At 43.1% G+C, this 18,137-nt stretch overlaps 1 protein-coding gene across 3 annotated transcripts; it reads right to left on the bottom strand.

The window, feature by feature from the left end:
* Positions 1 to 3,232: 3,232 nt before the first annotated feature.
* On the bottom strand, positions 3,233 to 14,386 carry LOC147889480 (uncharacterized). Of its 3 annotated transcripts, XM_087392076.1 has the most exons (7): positions 14,205 to 14,384; positions 13,911 to 14,091; positions 5,235 to 5,428; positions 4,831 to 4,889; positions 4,696 to 4,721; positions 4,185 to 4,581; positions 3,234 to 4,074 (listed from the first exon to the last, which is right to left on the bottom strand). In XM_087392076.1, the coding sequence occupies exons 2-7, from the start codon at positions 14,050 to 14,052 to the stop codon at positions 3,528 to 3,530; spliced, it is 1,365 nt and encodes a 454-aa protein (XP_087248202.1). In that variant the 5' UTR covers positions 14,053 to 14,091; positions 14,205 to 14,384; the 3' UTR covers positions 3,234 to 3,527. The 3 variants fall into 3 exon arrangements, with proteins under 3 accessions (XP_087248203.1, XP_087248204.1, XP_087248202.1); XM_087392077.1 differs by having other exon boundaries at positions 3,233 to 4,071; positions 13,911 to 14,386; XM_087392078.1 differs by having other exon boundaries at positions 3,233 to 4,074; positions 4,185 to 4,392; positions 13,911 to 14,384.
* Between the last annotated feature and the right edge of the window lie 3,751 nt (positions 14,387 to 18,137).

Genomic DNA, 18,137 nt, shown 5'->3' with positions numbered 1-18,137 from the left:
TATGGTCGTCATATGAGATGCATCTCCCTCCTTCCAAATCATCTTAAATATTCTCATGTAGGAGAAATTGAGACATGTCATCAACACTAATTCTAAGGATCATGATAATGCTTTTAATGCCAGAGGAGGAAGAGGGTTGTCTAGACAAAAAGGCAAGAAGGTCTCCCAAACGATCGGGAAAAGACACAACCAAGGCAAACAATCTTAATCTTCATCATAACTGCATTAGAAGAATGGTCGCCCTACTCAAAAGGGGACATGGAATCCTTGGGTCAAATGCACTCAAACACGTACTCTTGAAAGAGAACAAAATTGCAACTAGTGTGGAGCATGAAGTTGCAACTATTGTGGAATTCCAAGCCATCGGGAGGTGGAATGCATGAACAAGAAAAGAGATTTAGCCCATGGTGGCTAGTCCAACAAATCTTAAACTTCTCACGAAGGCAATCAACAAAGGCTTTTTAGACACTATGCCTATGATGAGGACCACTCATGACTTTCATACTTCGTAATAGTCTATCAGTAAGGCATTGTACTTCATTACACTCACTAGTGACTACTCATTAAGGATTAGCATTGCTTCATATTTTAATCCTTAATAGTCTATCAGCAAGGCATTGTGCTTCATTACACTCACATATGACTACTCATTAAGGATTAGAATATTAAGTTCCAAGTTGAATGCGATGATTTCAATATATCAACCAATGATCCCTGCCACACAAAGTTCTAGAGTCTAGTCATCAGGGATGTTTTGATCGAAGCTATGCTTATATATTAATATCAAATCTTAGCGAAAGTTTTCAAGATCATTTTTTAGTTTCACAATATTAGTAGAATGTAGTACTTTTTTATGTGTATTCTATGGAATTTTAAAGGAAAAAATGTAAATCTTGTCAAAACTTTAAATTTTTTGCATAAAAGTTTAAAATCCTGTCAATTATCTTCTTAACAAAGCTAACTTGAAAAAATAATGCATGTTAGTCATGGACCAATGACCTGCAACACCCCTCACATAAAGGATCAAGTGGCAGACATGATGATCTGGGATGAAGAGGTACCCATGCTCGACGTCAAAGTTTGAAAGAACGTGTGAAGATTTTGCGAGAAATGGTGGCAAAGACAAAAGGTGTGCGATGAATTTTAAGGCAATGCCAATAGCAAGCTTCGTGTGGGTAGGGATGCATAGCATTTCAAGATGACAATGGTATGTGGGCCTTGTAGTGGCAGCGCGTGATGCTAGATTTCAATGTGGTGATGCAAGGGTTAGAAAGAGACGTGCTATGACAAGCCTCTTGTAATAAATTCTTAAGTTATAAAAACATCTTTCTCTTTCTTTTTACATTGTGATTATATTCTTGTCATTTGTACTTAAATTCAAATTGCAATTATTTTATTTTGTTAGTGTATGATTCACTAATGAAAACTTAACGTTCATAGAATGGAAACCCTGCAACACAACTCTAGGTAAGTTTTGATTTATTGACATTGTTTCTTGCAAATTTCAAGGAATTTCACTTCAATGCGAAAAGAAAATGTGATCGAGGTAACATTTTATGCACACGGCACCTCTAAGGGTGCTCAAAGGCCTCAAATCACACCACCATGGGAAATGGTGTTTTCAAACATAAAATGCACCTCAATCACATTTTCCTTTTGCACCAAATTGAACTTCCTTCATCCTACCATGGAAATTTCATATTAGTACTGAAAACTACTACATGCACCAAATGTACATCATAGAATAAACACATGAGAGAAGCTTAGCTTCTTTTCACACAAAAATTGGTCAATATCAAATAAAATCACAAAACTACAATAAAGGTTGTACACATTCTTTGGAATGGGCTTTGGGTAGGCAACAATCTCCAAGCCTAATAGGTTGACTTTGGCTAATATGGTGAGGTTCTCGAATTCCAATTAAAGTGGTGTCCCCAAACAGTGCAATCACATTCACCTCAACAAAAAAGTCAAGGTGTGGGTTCAAAAGGTTGCGTTTGATTTTTGTAAGCACCCAAACACAAGGCCGATGCCTTCACCATTTGTGGGATACCATTGACACCACAAAAAATGGTGCCTAGAGCAACAACACACATACTAAACAGCAAATCCACAAGACACAAGGGGTAACACCTATCACAAATGATTTGACAATGAGCAAGACACTTTTTTTATATTCTTTCGATCTACTTTTAACCCCATACAAGAAAGAAAGCAAGAATTAAAATGGAGAAACTTTACCTAGAAATAAAAAGATGACAAGAGGGAGCACCCCACTTTGCCTCCCTTGATGAGCCCATATTTGAAGGCTCATGCAAGCCAATTGCACAACACTATTTGAGACAGCTCAATGTGGGCTGACATGGGCTACCCCTACCAACATGCAATATACATTAGGTTTATTACTAAACGAATTGATGTATAACAATAGGGGCACAAAAATAAAGCTAACCATTGCGACTCTTTCTACATCTTTTTTATGAAGACAACCATATACTAAACCATATACTAATAACCCTTCAAAGTCCAATATATTCAGGCCATGATTCTAGACAATATTCAAAAAGAGAGAGAAGAGAATAAGAAGACAGCGATATCATAGTGCAATGAACGAAATTAAAAAATACAGAACAGTTAACATACCTTTTTACCCTTCAAAGAGTGTTTCTGGCTATCATGACAGGATCTTAAACTCAACAGGCACTTTCAAAGAGTCCAATGCAAGAAGTGAAGCTCTACTTCTTTACTGCTATAGTCCTTGGTCTGACAACCCTTGCAGTCATATATGGGATTCCTACTGGCGACTACCAGTTCTATTAAGTCTTGTAATACAGTGGATGCAATGCTTAATTTGTAATCTGTATTGCAAAAACGTATTTGAGTTGTCCTGTTCAAAATTTTCTTCTTGCCAAGGTGCAAATCCATCAAGGTTCATTCATGCAGAAGAATCTTTCCATAGATTTCAAATGCAGAATCTTTCCACATGAATGAATAGATTAGTGGATTTCATTTGGGTGAACACTCTGGTGGTGGACTTTTGTACAAAAAATGAGAGAAACAATACTTAAAGCATGAAGAAAATTGGCTACGCTGAGCGCTCCTTCAAGCTGACCAGGTTTACTAGTCATTCCATCATATAAGATGAACCCAAGGATATCAGAGGCAATCACAAAACAGGCAAGATAGTGAAACAGCCATTGTGACCTCCAGAAAATTTGGGAAATCCTGTAAATATGAATTTGTAGTTACCAAAAAATCATCCTCCAATACTATAAATAAAAAAATGTTAGCTTGTTATAAATTTAAAAATGTTGGAGTTAGCTTGGACCTTCTAAGCAAGCAAAATTGTCATTTTACCTCTTCCATAACTTACGAAAAGCCGAAAAGACCTTCTTGGCAATTCAATAGGAATCTGGTCTCCGTTCGGCATAACCTAATGTTTTGAGCTTCAAAAGACAGATTGCAAACTCCTCCAAAGATACATCTAGAATTCCGATCGATTTCTCAAGTCTGAAGTCTGGGCCCAGCTATCTTGAGGGATCCATGGGAGGAGGCTGGAAAGATCCATGATTAACTTGGGCCTCAGCCATGAAGGGGGATGGAAATTGTTGAAAAATAGGCCCTGGGAATTGATTTGCAAAATGTGCTTCAGGAGCACTGAAGCCCGATTGACTAGATAAATCTGAGCCATATATGCCATGCAAGCCATACAAACCAGACAATGGTGGTGGAGACCATCGCTGCAATTCAGGCTCTCGGGGATACTGAAGAAAGGTAGATGATCCCTCCTGTCTCCACTGTGTAAAAGCTGCACCATCCCTGTGACCTGATTCCCTCCCCATAATTGCAGCGTCGTGTATAGAAGGCATACCAACAAAATCCCAACCAGGTGGTCCCAGCAGCATCTGGCCCTCCACCGGGTAGAGCCTTCCATCTGGCACTCTTGTTGGCACTGGAACCGTGCTTCTCCTACTATGAGGAACGTTCAAAGCCGAATTAAGGGGTGCAAGAAAACTGTGGTTCTGAGCAGGAGGTGTAGCATTTGCGACTGCATCACTGGTTTGGTAGCCACTGCTGCAATTGGAAATGTCAGTAACTACATCTAATTCCAAATACCTCATCACAAAATTTTCTATCTTTTGTGGGACAGAGTAATCAATTAACACAAATCAGACGATGCATACCCATTGTCTCTGAAATGTGGGAAGGAGTTCCCTGCTGCTCGTGGACGATGAGTATCTGATTGGGGCCATCTTTGTCTATTATGAGGAGTAATACCTCCCAAAGTCCCATTTTCAAGAGCCCCCGTGCCATTCAGCGCAGCCAATGGCATTGAGACCCTTTGAGCCCAACGCCCTTGTACAGGATAAAGGCCTTGTCCAACACCATAATCTGCCACAGCAGCATTTCCACGGGGTGGGCTCAGGGACAGATCTCGCACTGCCACATTTTCCTCTACAGGTCTAGAAAACCTTAGAGCTTGAGCTTGAACTTGAGCTTGAGCTTGAATAAATGGACAAGTCTGAGATGAATCACTACCCACGTGCTCACCAAAAAGCACATTCACAAACAGATCTGCATCTGCATATTTGAGAGCAGTACAAAACCTCATGCACACTTTTCTTTTTTTTTAACATTTAAAGCAACATATTAAGAACCACATTCGAAAAAGAAATAATGGGTAAAAATGCTCACAAGCAGCTGCAGGATGATCTGTATCCCTGTCAACCACAAAAATCAGAATCGGTTTTAAACAACAACAAATTAGAAATAACTCCAAACCCAGTGATCAAATCAAAGGCTAGATACTATGTGGAATATAGGAGTTACCCAATTGAAAGTGAAACTTGTGTGTACGAGCCTTGGTAGGGACACCAATGACCAATATGCTGCCAATCAGAAGCCAATCCAGTTGCACAAGAACATCGTTAGACCCAATATAATACAGGAGGACATTTATAAGCACTCTCAAAAATGGACTCGAAATTATGCCCAAGACAGAACAAAAGATGCTAGTAGCTACTGCTCAGAAACCTTAAGCTACAAGGACAAATACAGCATCCTATCTAGTATTAAAACTGACGAGTTAAAACAAAAAAACCTGTAACAAATAAGGAAATTAGACCCTTTAAGAAAACATATAAACATTGCCAACTGCACATAATTCAGGCCCAACTTCAAATATTAAAAAATCCAACAAAAACAAGGTGAATATAACACTTACAAGGCCTTACCATCAAATCATGGGGGGAGAAAAGCTCTGACGCTCCAGAATACACATCATACTCATTCCCATTTAATATATCCTCCACCATAGACTCTTCACGCTGGCAACAACCATTTGCAAAAAGCCATTGACCATTTTCAACACATCTGCAATTTGGACACTGCATCGTGCCCTTTGCATTGAATGCAGAACCAATACAGTCTGCCAGAGCGAAATATGCCGATATAAATGAGTCAACCTTCAATAAATCTTGCAGTTCTTTTGCTCATTTTAGTTCATCATTTTATTCAAACAAATGGAACAGTTTTGAGAGACCGTTTACTACAACTTTTTAACTTTCCTATTCTTGGTACAAATACCAAGCAATATCTGCCTTTTCATTACTACTAAATTGCACCTGCAAACACAAGCTTGTCCATTTCATAAAGCCTGTAAAAATTTGAGGGACTACTGTAGTTTAGCAAAAGCATTCATCAGCTGGATTAGTTTGCTTATGACACTATCTTTATCCATTCAAGTCTTGAATAATTCTAGTATCATCATGGCATACTTCCTAGATGATTGGAGTCAATACAAAACACTTCACAGCTACTAAAACAGAATGTACTTTTGTGTCACCAAGATCTCCTTAGCAGTACGGCTTCAACTTTGTTATGTTATCAAATTCATTTGCCTGGAGCTATAGCAAAGTCAACCCTGCAAGCCTAGTACACTAACGTTGAGCCAACTTTTTACTTGTCTGCATTCCTCCTTGCTTTCATGGAGCTTGGGCAGAGGCACCTTGGACAGTATGCAAAATATTGCTTAGTAACAGCGTAGGCCTATACTCAATCATTCCCCCATAGTGCTGCAAAGTTTGGCTCCATCAAACCTAGAGGTCGGACCATTGGGTGGCTGGCGTCTGGAACCATTTCAATGCATGTACCCCAAATAGTGCACCTCTTCCACAAGGAAGCTGCTCCTTTTGGTGTTGACGTACAGCTGATTGTCCCTCAAAAGCTCAAGAACCTGGCAGCAGACATGAAGTGCATGCTTTGCTGGATCCTTTGAAGAAATAGAATATCATCTAAGAAGAGAAATACCGCGTTACCAATGAAAGGTCTGAAGATTCACAGGGTCATGCAATTGAAGGTCATTGGCACCCCAATGAAGCCAAAGGGCATAGCACTGAACTCAACTCGTACTGGCCCTTACTGTGCGGAAAGACGGATTTTGGAATATTTCGCTCACTAATCCGGATCTGGTGTTAGCCACTCTTCAGATCAATTTTAGAGAACATCTTGGCCCCATTCCAGCACTCCAAAAGTCCAAATGTAGTCAATCCGAGGCATGGGAAACCGACTCTTCACTGTCCCTTCTTAAGTGCGCGGTAATCCACACGTCATCTAGTAGTGCTGCCTCTTCTTCTTTACAAACAGGCTTGGAGCTGCACACGGAGAGTTGCTTGGTATGATCCAGCCACTCAGCAACAAGTCCTCTAGTCACTTCTCAAGATCCTCCTCCAACGTCTTACTGAGACAGTAGGAATGCTTGCTAAGTGGCGATGCGCTAGGGATGAGCTCAATGCGATGATCCTCCAGCCAGCTTAGTGGTAAGGATGGAGGAAACTCGACGTGAGGGAAATCTCCTGGTACTACTGTAGCAAGGCATCTTGCTGTGGGTCATGGCTACAGTTGCTTGAATTGACATAGAGACATAGACTTCACTATGCCAAATCTCCCGTGACATCTAAATTGCTTAAATCTGTTTGTTGTGAAATTCGACGTGTCATCAGAAGCCGTGTATTGAGGGTACCCCAACCACCTACCCACTCCTTGGAGCCTCATCCCATAAAAGTGGATCTGGGGTATCGAGGTCTCCATCCTCGAGGCATTAAATGCATTCAACATTAGGCCAACACTTTGTATGTGGGATTAAACCATTGTGGACATTTGCCACATGTGCATCCTAGAATAAGGTTCAATTTAGCCCTCTTCCCTTCTAGCACTTGCACCTTTCATGCACTCCTGATTGCGCACATTGGAACAGCCCCCCTCAATCATGAGTCGGGTTCTAACTTGCCATTGACTTTGTCCTCACGTGCTGCCTTTGCGACCAGTGGGCTCCAATTCGTCATCAGCTTCAGGCTGCGGATCATGCCTTGCACATGGCCCATTTTTCTGAGGTGTGCGGCTTCTTGTTGTGTGGATCTTTCTTTGGTTACATGTTGACTTTGCATGTGTATTAGTTGGGCACTTGCTCTTGCATGGGCATTAGCTTCTCTCGGAGGAATTATTATCCTTAGGAAGAGGCCTTCAAGGGCCACATTTTTTCTTCCTTTTTTTAACTTGTCAATCCAGTTCATATTGCCACGTTCCCATTGTTGTGCATCAGCAATGCTCTTCTAGTCTACACAGATCTGTCTGCTCGCTGTTCCACACTTCACTTAGGTCATCAATCCCACCTTGGTCCGCATGCGCCTTTTCCACTCTGCTTGGTTGGCTGTCTTGTCAGTCCTTGCTGCAGTCTTGCTTGTGTGGCATTAGTCATCATGCCCCCATCAGTCCTGTGCAGTCTATGCTATCAGTCTGGTCTGCTGCAAATCTGCTCTCTGGTTTTGCAGCTGCTTGTGTCAGTCCCACGTCAGGTCTTCCTGTCTGTCTGTTGCAGCTGCTGCAGTCTGCTATGCTTTGTGCCATTCGCTTTGCAGCTGCTCGTGTCAGTTGCACTCTCATCTGTCAGGTCTGCTCTAAGTCTGCCAGTCCACATCATTATTGTGTCAGTTCTCCCGCATCAGCTCTGTGTCACTATTGCTTGCTGTCCACGGTGTTGTCGGCGTGTGTGTGGTCTGATTTTTGCAGTGAGCTTCATTATTGCTCTGACATCTGCTGCCTGCGCATATCTGGTCTCATTCATGGCAGCCTTCACTGCGAGGCTACTCTGCTGGGTCTGCAGCCAGTTTCACTGGACTCGTTCCTGTGGCCAACCTTATTAGCTGTTCATCAGTCTCGGCTGTGTACCTGTCTAGTCCGTGTTGATCAAGAGTGCCGCCCTGTCTAGTGCTGTGTATTAACCGCCCACTTCTGCTTTGCTGTTACGTGGAGAGAAGCTGTCATCTGCGCACCTTCTCGCGGACAACCAGAGCCATTGCCTCTGATACCATGTTGTGGAAATGGATTGTGGACATTTGCCACATGTCCATCCTAGGATGAGGTTCAGTTAGCCCTCTTCCTTTTGAACACTTGTGAACACTAGCACCTTTCATGCACTATTAATAGCACACATTCCAACAGTGTTGAGGGCTGCTCTTTTAACCCTAAGCACAGTCCGAACACAATCTACAAACCAAAATAAAGGTCAACAAGCGATTCACCTCCTAGCCACCCTTGAGCATGCAGGCTAGAGATCAAACTCCCACAAGGCTATGCCCATAGCTCCAGCATCCTAAGCCATCGGAACCATCCACAAGGAGCTTCAACATAATCTCCTGAGCTACCAAGTCACTTGCACAGCCATGGGTTGGCATTGTACTGGGTTGCACCTGCGGGTGAGTTCAAGAAGGGAGTCCCTTGTAATTGAACTAACCAGTGAATAAATAAATACCGCAAGGGGTGCCGAGTGTTGGGGCCAACAGGTGTCATTATGTATACTATGAGTAGGGGCATTCTAGCCTCCCTTGTTTTGTATGGTTTAGTGATACTATGCTGTGGTATTGTATGCTCTAAGGATTGTGTTTGGGCAATGGCAATGGAACATGGTGGTTGTATTTTGGTGTTGTGAGAAAATAGAGTAAGATATACTGCCCTTTGTCACAACCAAAAGACAAACGGCCAGGCTACTGGTCAAAAGGAGTCCAAGCCACAGATGATGCCGGATGAGAAGGCTAAAGCAAGCGTTACAGGAGGCTATCTACAGCCCGACGAGCAAAAGCGGTACCACCAAGAACATTGTTGCTTTAATTGCCACCACATCGCTGAGCACGGCAAGAAGGATTGTCCGAAGTGGCTTGCCGCAAAGACTGCGAAGTGCCTACTTTGCCTGTCGCCAATGTATTGGCTCTTCCAGCCCTGCCACCATCCTCAGCTACGAATGTCGTCTTCCCTACTTTGAACGCCATTCCCACGGTGGTCCTTCAAGGTAAGAAGGAGGGCGACCTCTCAGACCAAAAGAAGGTGCTTATTCGAGCGTATGGCACAAGTAATGGGCATCAGTTCAATGTCGTATTCGATATGGGGAGTTCAGAAGATGCAATCTCCCCTCACCTTGCCAAGACAATGGGATGCACTTTGATGCCTTACGAGCTTGCAGTGGATGGGTTCACACCCAACTTGCGCACACACATCACGCATAAGGCCATCCACTTTATGTTTTTAATTCAGAAGGCCATTTTTACGTGGGATTTCATTCTAACACCTTTGATGGGATGTGACATGATCCTTGGGATTCAGTGGTTCCGTGAGCATGTACCGATGCTGGATTGGCGACAGGACACCTTCACTAGTGTGCAAGGTTTACTTGAGCTCGCCGTGATACGCAATGATAGGAGCATACAAGGGATTCGGTTAATATTTCATATCCAAGCAGGTCCCGCCGCCCGCAAGAGTGCCATGTGTGCTCTTGTTTATGTCCAGTGCCCAATCACTGCGGTTCAAGCCCCCCTCTTACAAATTTATTAAAGGGGGTCAAGACACGTAGACAGAAAATTCAAGTTACAGGCAAAGTTTTGCAAGCCTTCCATGACTTACAATGGTTGGCCACGACATCACCATTTATCAAGATCGCCTCTTGGAATGATTCATTTTCTGGTAATCACAGATGCTAGCAAATGTCGCCATCGGGGCAATTTTACAACAAGAGGATAGGCCCGTGGCATATTACAACAGAAAGCTTAATGATGCCGAAACGAACTATTTAGTTTATGATAGAGAGCTACTCGATGTCATCCATGCATTAAACATTGGAAGCCTTTCCTCTATGTACGGACTTTCACGGTCAAGACAAATCACCAAGCCCTTAAGTGGCTTCAAACAATGCCTAGTTCACAATGGAGTAATCAGCAGGAATGGTGAAGCCAGATATTCCAACAGTTAGGGGGAATGACTGAGTACGTCCCCGGTAATAACAACCCTGTTGCCGACACCCTAAGTTGAAAAAATTCAATCCAAACCATTGAGAAGGCCACTGTGCTCGAAATCAAAGGAAAGGATCTTGATAGTATGAAGGCACAGTACTCGGAGTCAACAGAGTTTGGCACCCAATTCCAGTTAGCCACGATGCTTGCTCCAGGCCATACTCATTAGAGGACGATTGGCTTTTCTATGAGAAACGATTACGTGTACTCAACGACAAACGGCTGTTGCTTCTCCACGATGGCCATGGCGCCCTCACTGGTGGCCATAGAGATATCAATGGTAAATTGGAGAAGTTAGAGCGCTATTTCTATTGACCAAAGATGTGGAAGGGTGTACACGGCTATAATCAGAATTGTCAGATATGCCAAAAGGCCAAGGCTTCCCACAAGAAAGCGGCTAGCTTACTAATGCCATTGCCAATCCCCGACGGTCCTTTCTAGAACATAGGTATGGACTTCGTGGGACCACTTCCAGCATCCGCAAGTACGCGTAACACTCAATATTGTTTGTCGCTTTGGTAAATATTGTATGCTTATTCCTTGCAAATGGACGGCCAATGCTGAAGATGTAGCTCATTTGTTCATAAAGTATTGGTATCCCATTGGAGGGTTGCCAATCGCCAAAGCTCAAGCATCGTACACATGCCACACTAACAAATCTAGAGGAGATTTTCAGTATAAAGAGGGTTAATGAACGTATTTACGAATTATCAGGCAAAGATTGAAGATGGTGGGCAAGCGATGCCCTAAGCTGTCTTTTAGGAGCTTCGGATCATTCCCTATCATTCAAAAGATCAATGAAGTCTCAATGAAGTTACGCCTTCTGGACAGTTGGACTATGGACAATGTGTTCCATGTAGCTTGGTTCAAGCCGTATTTCGGACCTCCTCTTACCGAGGTTTCTGACAAGCAACAACTTGAAGTTCCTGATGAAGCCGAAGTTTTGCAGCCAGAGAGTCATAAATTCAAGCATAGGTCAAGACGCAAGATCCGAGAGTTTTACACCAGGTTCTGTGATCGAGGTACACATCAATCACTGTGGTTGGACAAAGAGTTTTTCCAGGAGTTCCCATAGATTTCGGCGAACTACTTGGAAGCAATGAACCTACCGCCAAGTTAAGGAAATAATGTCACATGCACCACTGCACTTGGGTGCAAAGTGACACACTGGCTACATCGACAAGTACTTAACAGTTCCCTAACAAGAGATTTTGTCGTAAGCTGTGACCCCTTTGTCCAAAGACGGTCAAGCACAAGCTATGTAAGTCAGTCTCTCAGCCTTAGGTCAAGTTAGGGAGATCAGTCCTTGTTCACCGTTGCCCACTAACAGTAGGGTAGTGTTTCCGTCTTAGGTTTAGAGTTAGGATAGGAGCCCTTTTGGGCCCCCTCAAGGCTGGTACAAGTGAACAGGAATGGCAGGGGAAGGGCTGTCTTTATAGGCTACCCTGCACCCCTCCCTAGGCCACCTTTTATGGGACCTAGGGCTGCCTTTATGGGGCCAAGTGACCTGCCAACCAGCCCCAAAAAAGCAGACTAAAAAGTCGGCTATTTGGGGCAAGTTGGCTCAGCCCTTCAGCCCTATAAATAGGGGGCCTCCAGGCCCTCATTTCTCGTCCAACTCCCGAGCCTTCCGCACTCCAAACAGCTCCCCTCCAGCCTCTTGTGTGCAGCCCTGAACCCCTCCGAAGTTGGCCCTGATCAGCCTCAGCCTTTGGCCTTGAGTTCAGCCTGTTCGGAAGGTGTATATGCAGCACCACAGTTGAGGATTCGCACCAGCAAAAGGAGTAAGTTTAGGATACTGTTTCAGCAGTTTCTTACAGTTTTCTTTCTCTCAGCCCTATATTTCAGTCATCTCTCAGCTCTCTTTAGAATCTAATACTCTTAGCTTTCACTCTCTGACTCACGCAGTAACCCTGCATCCCGGTGGACAGCACAAGCCCCTTCCTTGCCTTAGAGAAGTGCCCTATATTGTCAGTGTGGACAGCATCAAGGTCTCAGTATTGGTCAGCGTTGCCTATCAGGTCTTTGGGTCTGCAATACGTGTGAACAGTGTACTCTTCAGAAGTGCGTTTCCATGCTCTCGCAAACAGTGTTATTTGTATTTCTCAGTTCTCCAAGTATAAAGCAAATTCTCCCTTGATTGGGGGAGGGGGCCCTCAGTGGGTACACGGACCCAATCGGTTGTCAACTCCATTCTCTCTCTACCCTTATCTCTTTTCTCTCTCTATGGTGCATAACGCTAGTTCCTCGCTAAAGGTTTAAAGAAGGTCTTGCTGTGATTACACGATCTAATTACCGTTGTATGTTACAACATAGCCAACTGGCCCTTGGCTAGTGTTCTAAGTCCTCTAGCCCAAGTTAGCCTACTACCCTTAAACCCAAGGCCCCTAACCCCCTTGGATTAAGTTCACTAATCAGAGGATTAGCATCCATGTACATACAATGGCTGTACAAGGTTACATATGATGTGATGGATACCTCGGAGACGTACCTAAGTCATTTTCACAGCAAACAGTCAAATGGCTGGATTCAACAGTATGTATAGTCCTTGTGCATACATTCAGACTTCAATAGCATGCTTTGGGCAAAGTGTCTGCCTTATGTTTCTCAAGTGCTAAGGAAATGGAGGGTGAAAGACTTCTTGGCGAGCAAAGAGAAAAGCCTTGTTACAGAGGACTTTCTGTGACTTTTGTCAAATAGGCAGTGATGATTGCTTTGAGGATCATGACTTGCTGTCACAAATGAGTGTTTCAGAGGCTTCTTCACGGCTCACTTGCATATAATTGAAAGCAAATCAAGGTGGACCTACAGAAGCCCTTATGGTGGAGACGGGACATCTATAAATTAGAGAGCATATTGTTGTTGGAGGGTTACTCACTTGTGAGCTCATCTGAAGCTTATGGTCCGGGAACTCCGGAGAAACACTTGGCCATGGGGATCTATGTGGATCGACCACAAGGATTTCATGGTTCAGGTGGAGTACTCAGTAGTAGATACTGTGCCACAGTGTTGACGAGTTGAAACAAACCTTGGGAGCATGGTGCTTGGCAGGAACCGAGCAATCCTTGGATTCCGAGGGCAACAGCTGGATCCTAATGTTTGTTAAAGTGGGTGCTGCGAGTGGTTATATCTACGAAAGGCCCTCTTGACGGATGTGGCCCGTTACTGTGGAGTTGATAACACTATATCTTGCAGGGTGCAGCCTGATTGACAAGGTTCCCTAGCCATGGTGTAAAAGCAAAGTAAGGCAACTTCATGACTCAGTACAGTAGTAAAAGCCACCTCTATCTGCTCTATTCCGCACCTCAAGAGTGCTAGGTCCGGTCCAACTGCCGGGCCCAAAAATTTCGGAGTCTTCACGGACGGAGGGGATGTATGAGGATTAATAGTGAAGAACAAAACAAATAAGCAGCGATTTTCAACCCACGTAAAGCCGTAAGGAAAAATTCCATGCGCTGCACCGTTTCAAATACAGTACACGGAAATCTCAATTCGTTTAACGGCTATCTTGTCGAAAATCCATGGTGTAAAACGTCTGAAACTGGCCCGAAACACAGAGAACGACATACTGACCCAAATGGAAGCGGTGTCCACACGCAAGCTTCGCAATCGATCGGTCTCCGGCATCGTTGACAGGTTCTAAGCATACAGAGCAAGACGCAGCAGGTCCTGGAACGAACCCGGACTGCTGTTTGGTTGGACTCCCGTCCGCCATCGTAATTTCTTCGACCCTTTACAATTCGCAAATCGCAGGCTTTGGCGAAGCCCCGCGCTTCGCTTCAGATCCAAGCATCAAAGGCACGGCAAAGCGGCTCTCAAAACCGCAAATATATATTCGCACCGAATTGGATAACACTTTGCTTTTACCGTAAGGATCAACGACATCGTGAGGCGCTCTTTGGAAAGCGAAGCCCAAATCACGCAAAAGCGGGCAAAAACAGAGAGTGAAGAAATTCGGAAAGCAACGGGGAGATCGGAAGCTCATCCAACAACAACAACAACAACAATAACACTCACTAAATAGCCAGGTAAGACGGTTGCCAAAGCACTTCTTAATATCCAATACGGCATTGACTCCATCAGTCTCACGATGATCTAATTCAGGATGTCATCCCCACACACAGGGCGTTCATTCACGTGGCACATCACCAAGAACATGTCCTCTCGCGCTAATTTATTTCACCAACATCTGATTGGTGCAGTACTCAGAGGAAATGGAATGGGCCCATCATCAACTGGGAGCCCCCGGGTTGATGATTGACCCGTGGTGGCGGAGGAAATACAATTGGAGGATGGCCGCTCGGTTCACACCAACGAGCGGTCATCATGCTCTGTCACCAACATGTGATTGGTGTAAATAGTTAGAGGAAATGGAATGGGGCAATCATGGAGCAGTTGGAGGAGTTGGCCATGGAGTGGGTGGCCTTTATGGGCCACAGACGCAAATCTCTTATGTCAATGTCCAGGCCCGTCCCTCTCATTGGGCCAACTAGAACAACAATCCTTCGCACCACCTTTTTGCAGGATGGTCACCAAGTGGCATCTCAGGACCTTTACTGACCACCCACACCTGCCCAAGCACTTCCCATTGATTTTGAAGACAACCCTCCAAACCAAGAATCAAAGCATTATACTTACCTGCATATTTAGTTGTGATACCTAGAAACTCTTGTCCTCTTGCTGATACCTCTTGATCCCAGAATTCATCAAGACCATCCTCCCAGCTCCTTTGTTGGTGTGAAGGACTAAAAGCCCCATCAAAAATTTACAAAACAAAAGCTCTTAGTGGTGTCTCCCTTTCATCTTTAATGTTCTCCTTACATTTATTTTCTTCTCCTAGATCCTCTCGTCTTGTGAGCAAATCCGTCATAATGGGCCTAGAGGTATTTTCAATGACAAAAGAGAAAGAGGACTCTTCAAGCTCTGACAGGGACACCCATTGTGGGTTCAGAGGACTTTGGCAATACCCAAGCAAGGGTCTTTAGAGACCGTCCAACATCTTTTTAAAAAAGTATTAAATAAGAAACTATAATTTATATGATTGGTGGAAAAATCTCACTGGATGGATGCACAATCAACACCATGTTAGACAGTAACAAAAATTTGTTTGGGCAATCTAACTCCACCTACCATCCTCCTCCTCATGTGCTCATTGGTGGTTGGTGCAATGCCCAAGTTTGGACACTTCAATCTATAACAACCTCAGTTGTCACACCATCCCCCCTCCCCCCCCCACCCCTGCACGCCCTCCTAGGGGCCCAAACACTAGTTAAGAATCGATGGACCAATAAAAAAAATTGGTGGCCGGTAATGGCTAATTAGACCTTCCAAGTAAATCTCTACAAAGTACATTTATTAGCGGTGCAAATCCATTTGAACCCATCCTAAGACTACCCTCCGTCAGGTCTCAAGGTTGGGATCTTTGCGGAGCAATGGTGGAGGTAGCTCAAGCGGTTTGACATTCACCCTCCCAAACTAGCTGCCCACGTTGCCATTTGAACCCATCCTAAGACTACCCTCCGTTAAGTCTCAAGGTTGGGATCTTTGCGGAGCAACGGAGGTAGCTCAAGCAGTTTGACATTCAACCTCCCAAACTAGCTGCCCACGCTGCCATTTGAACCCATCCTAAGAGTACCCTCCGTCAGGTCTCAAGGTTGGGATCTTTACGAAGCAACGGAGGTAGCTCAAGCGGTTTGCCATTCACCCTCCCAAACTAGCTACCCACACTGCATTCCCTCGAGAACACCTGCTGCCTATCAACTAGGCCACAAGTAGTGTGCCCCTCGTAGTTGGCCATATGTGTGGGGGGCAAGAGGTGTATATTTTGATTCTTTTTATTTCTTTTAAAGAGTTGGCATCCCAGGTTGCCTTTAATTCCAAGAAATAAAATTTTAGGTTTATTTATAAATTTGAATATTTGAATGCTTTTAAGAGAATTTCAACTTGCATCTTAGGTAAAGTCTTAGCATTGCTTTTAGTTGCGCGTGTGTGTGTGTTATCGAAAAAAAATGTGTGTGTGTGTGTGTACATGTTTTCACCAAAACAAAAAAAAAGAGCATGTACATGAGCATTAAAATGTGTGTGTGCTGCATGCGTGTGTATATGTGTGTTAAGTTATACGTATATACTATATTTATGTATGTGTCTAGAAAACATGATTTCAAGAAACAAATAAACCTTTACATTTTGTGTGTGTGTGTGTGTGTGTTTAATAAATAAAACCTTTTAACAACACTACACATGATGCTCAAATAAGGGTGGATAATAAATTTGTCATTTTATGGGTGTACATAAAATATGTATACAATTGGTAAAAAAGTGTCAAATCCGTTAGGTAGTCTAGGCTCCAAGGTCAGGGTCCACTTACTTGCCACCATCCAAGAAAAATTAGGTGTTAGAACATGATAGTCTCAATTGGGTAGACAAGTAATGCCTGTATTCCTTGGCGTGTTATTGCTTTACCTAGGAACAAAGACATCTGTCTAGACTCACATATATCAAATTTTTGCAAATGCCATGTTATATGTACAACAAGTGTCACAAATCCATAATTAGTCTGACAACAAAGTGTGTGAGACACTAAGGGGGGTAGTCCACACCCTTAAAAGAAAAAAGGAAGTGGGGGATAATCACCTCCTGTAGGTTATTCCATCTCAACTTTTTACAATATAAACCAAAAGAGGAATGATAACATATTACAATGACCAATGTCTACAACAATTGCCACACTCAAGGGAGACTCCATGTTCAAAGAAATGTTAAAATTATTAAGGGAAAGTCTTTAAAGGAGTGTTAAAAATTCATAAAGGGGTTACTCCACACCTTTAGGAAGAAAAGTAAACAAAAAAGACCCTAAAAGAGTGCTTATAAGTTCGGGAAAAGAAATTTTTGTAAAGTAAATAATAATATAGAAGACATTAGGGTACTTTAAAAGCTTGAAAATTTTAATCAAAAAATTACTTAATAATTTAGAAAGAATAATTACTGTTAGAAGGCATTTTTTAGAATCAATATTTTGTAAAAGCAAATAATAAATTAAGTGAGTGAGTGTTAAAAAGAAAGCTTGTGTAAAAAAATGACACAAAATGTAGACATGAGGTCATTATTAAAGAGAAATTAATTAAAGAAGTTTTATAGAGGAAAAAAAGTCATAAATATACCTAAGGGACAGCAAGAGGGGATAAGCAAAACAATAATATAAAAAAGGCAATGACTACCAAGAAAATATATAAGCCATATATAAGTATGTTTACATGAAATATATACGACATATATAAGTATGTTAACAAGAACTACATAAGTATGTAATAGCATATGTGACCTTCAAAGTACGTAATTTAGATGCATCATCTTCTAGCTGTGACTATAAGAGGTACGAAGGGTCACAAGTGCAAGAGGTAAGATTCTACATACCATTGAGTCCAAGATGGTCTCTCCACACCACACGATGCACCTTCTATGCTCTCGATTCGTGAACACAACACCTAGAGGCTAGGGCAATAGACGTAGTAGTTGAGGCAGTAGCAGCCCTCGAGGTCAATTAGTAGTGATAGCAGTAGTAGTAGAGGCAGTGTAGCCCTAGTAGTCGAGGAGCACGTAGTAGCATCGTAGCGCCACACAGTAGCGGCAAAAGTAGCAGTAGTCAAGGCGGGGGGTCATTGGACCATGGTCTGTATTTTGTACTGTCTGCAAAGGGAGTACTTAGAGAAGGATAGCTATGAACGAGAGGGCTAGGGTGTGCACAATCTAAGGGAGCGACGAGAAGGGAGGCAGAGAGGCTAGGAGCATGTCCTAAGCATA

Source organism: Dipteris shenzhenensis, chromosome 20, assembly GCF_047967505.1.
Source record: "Dipteris shenzhenensis isolate YYH24624 ecotype China chromosome 20, Dip_SZ_1.0, whole genome shotgun sequence".
NCBI classification, from domain to species: domain Eukaryota; kingdom Viridiplantae; phylum Streptophyta; class Polypodiopsida; order Gleicheniales; family Dipteridaceae; genus Dipteris; species Dipteris shenzhenensis.
The sequence above is the reverse complement of the archived record's forward strand: the minus strand, read 5'-3'. Positions and strand labels throughout refer to the sequence as shown.

Bases quoted from the DNA above. Each gene is read 5' to 3' on its own strand.
- LOC147889480 (XM_087392076.1), bottom strand. From the start codon at position 14,052: ATGGCGGACGGGAGTCCAACCAAACAGCAGTCCGGGTTCGTTCCAGGA. The intron at 4,890-5,234 runs GTAAGGCCTTGT...TCTGATTGGCAG, and splicing joins TCTCCCCCCATGATTTGATG to CATATTGGTCATTGGTGTCC. The intron at 4,582-4,695 runs GTGAGCATTTTT...TCAAATATGCAG, and splicing joins AGATCATCCTGCAGCTGCTT to ATGCAGATCTGTTTGTGAAT.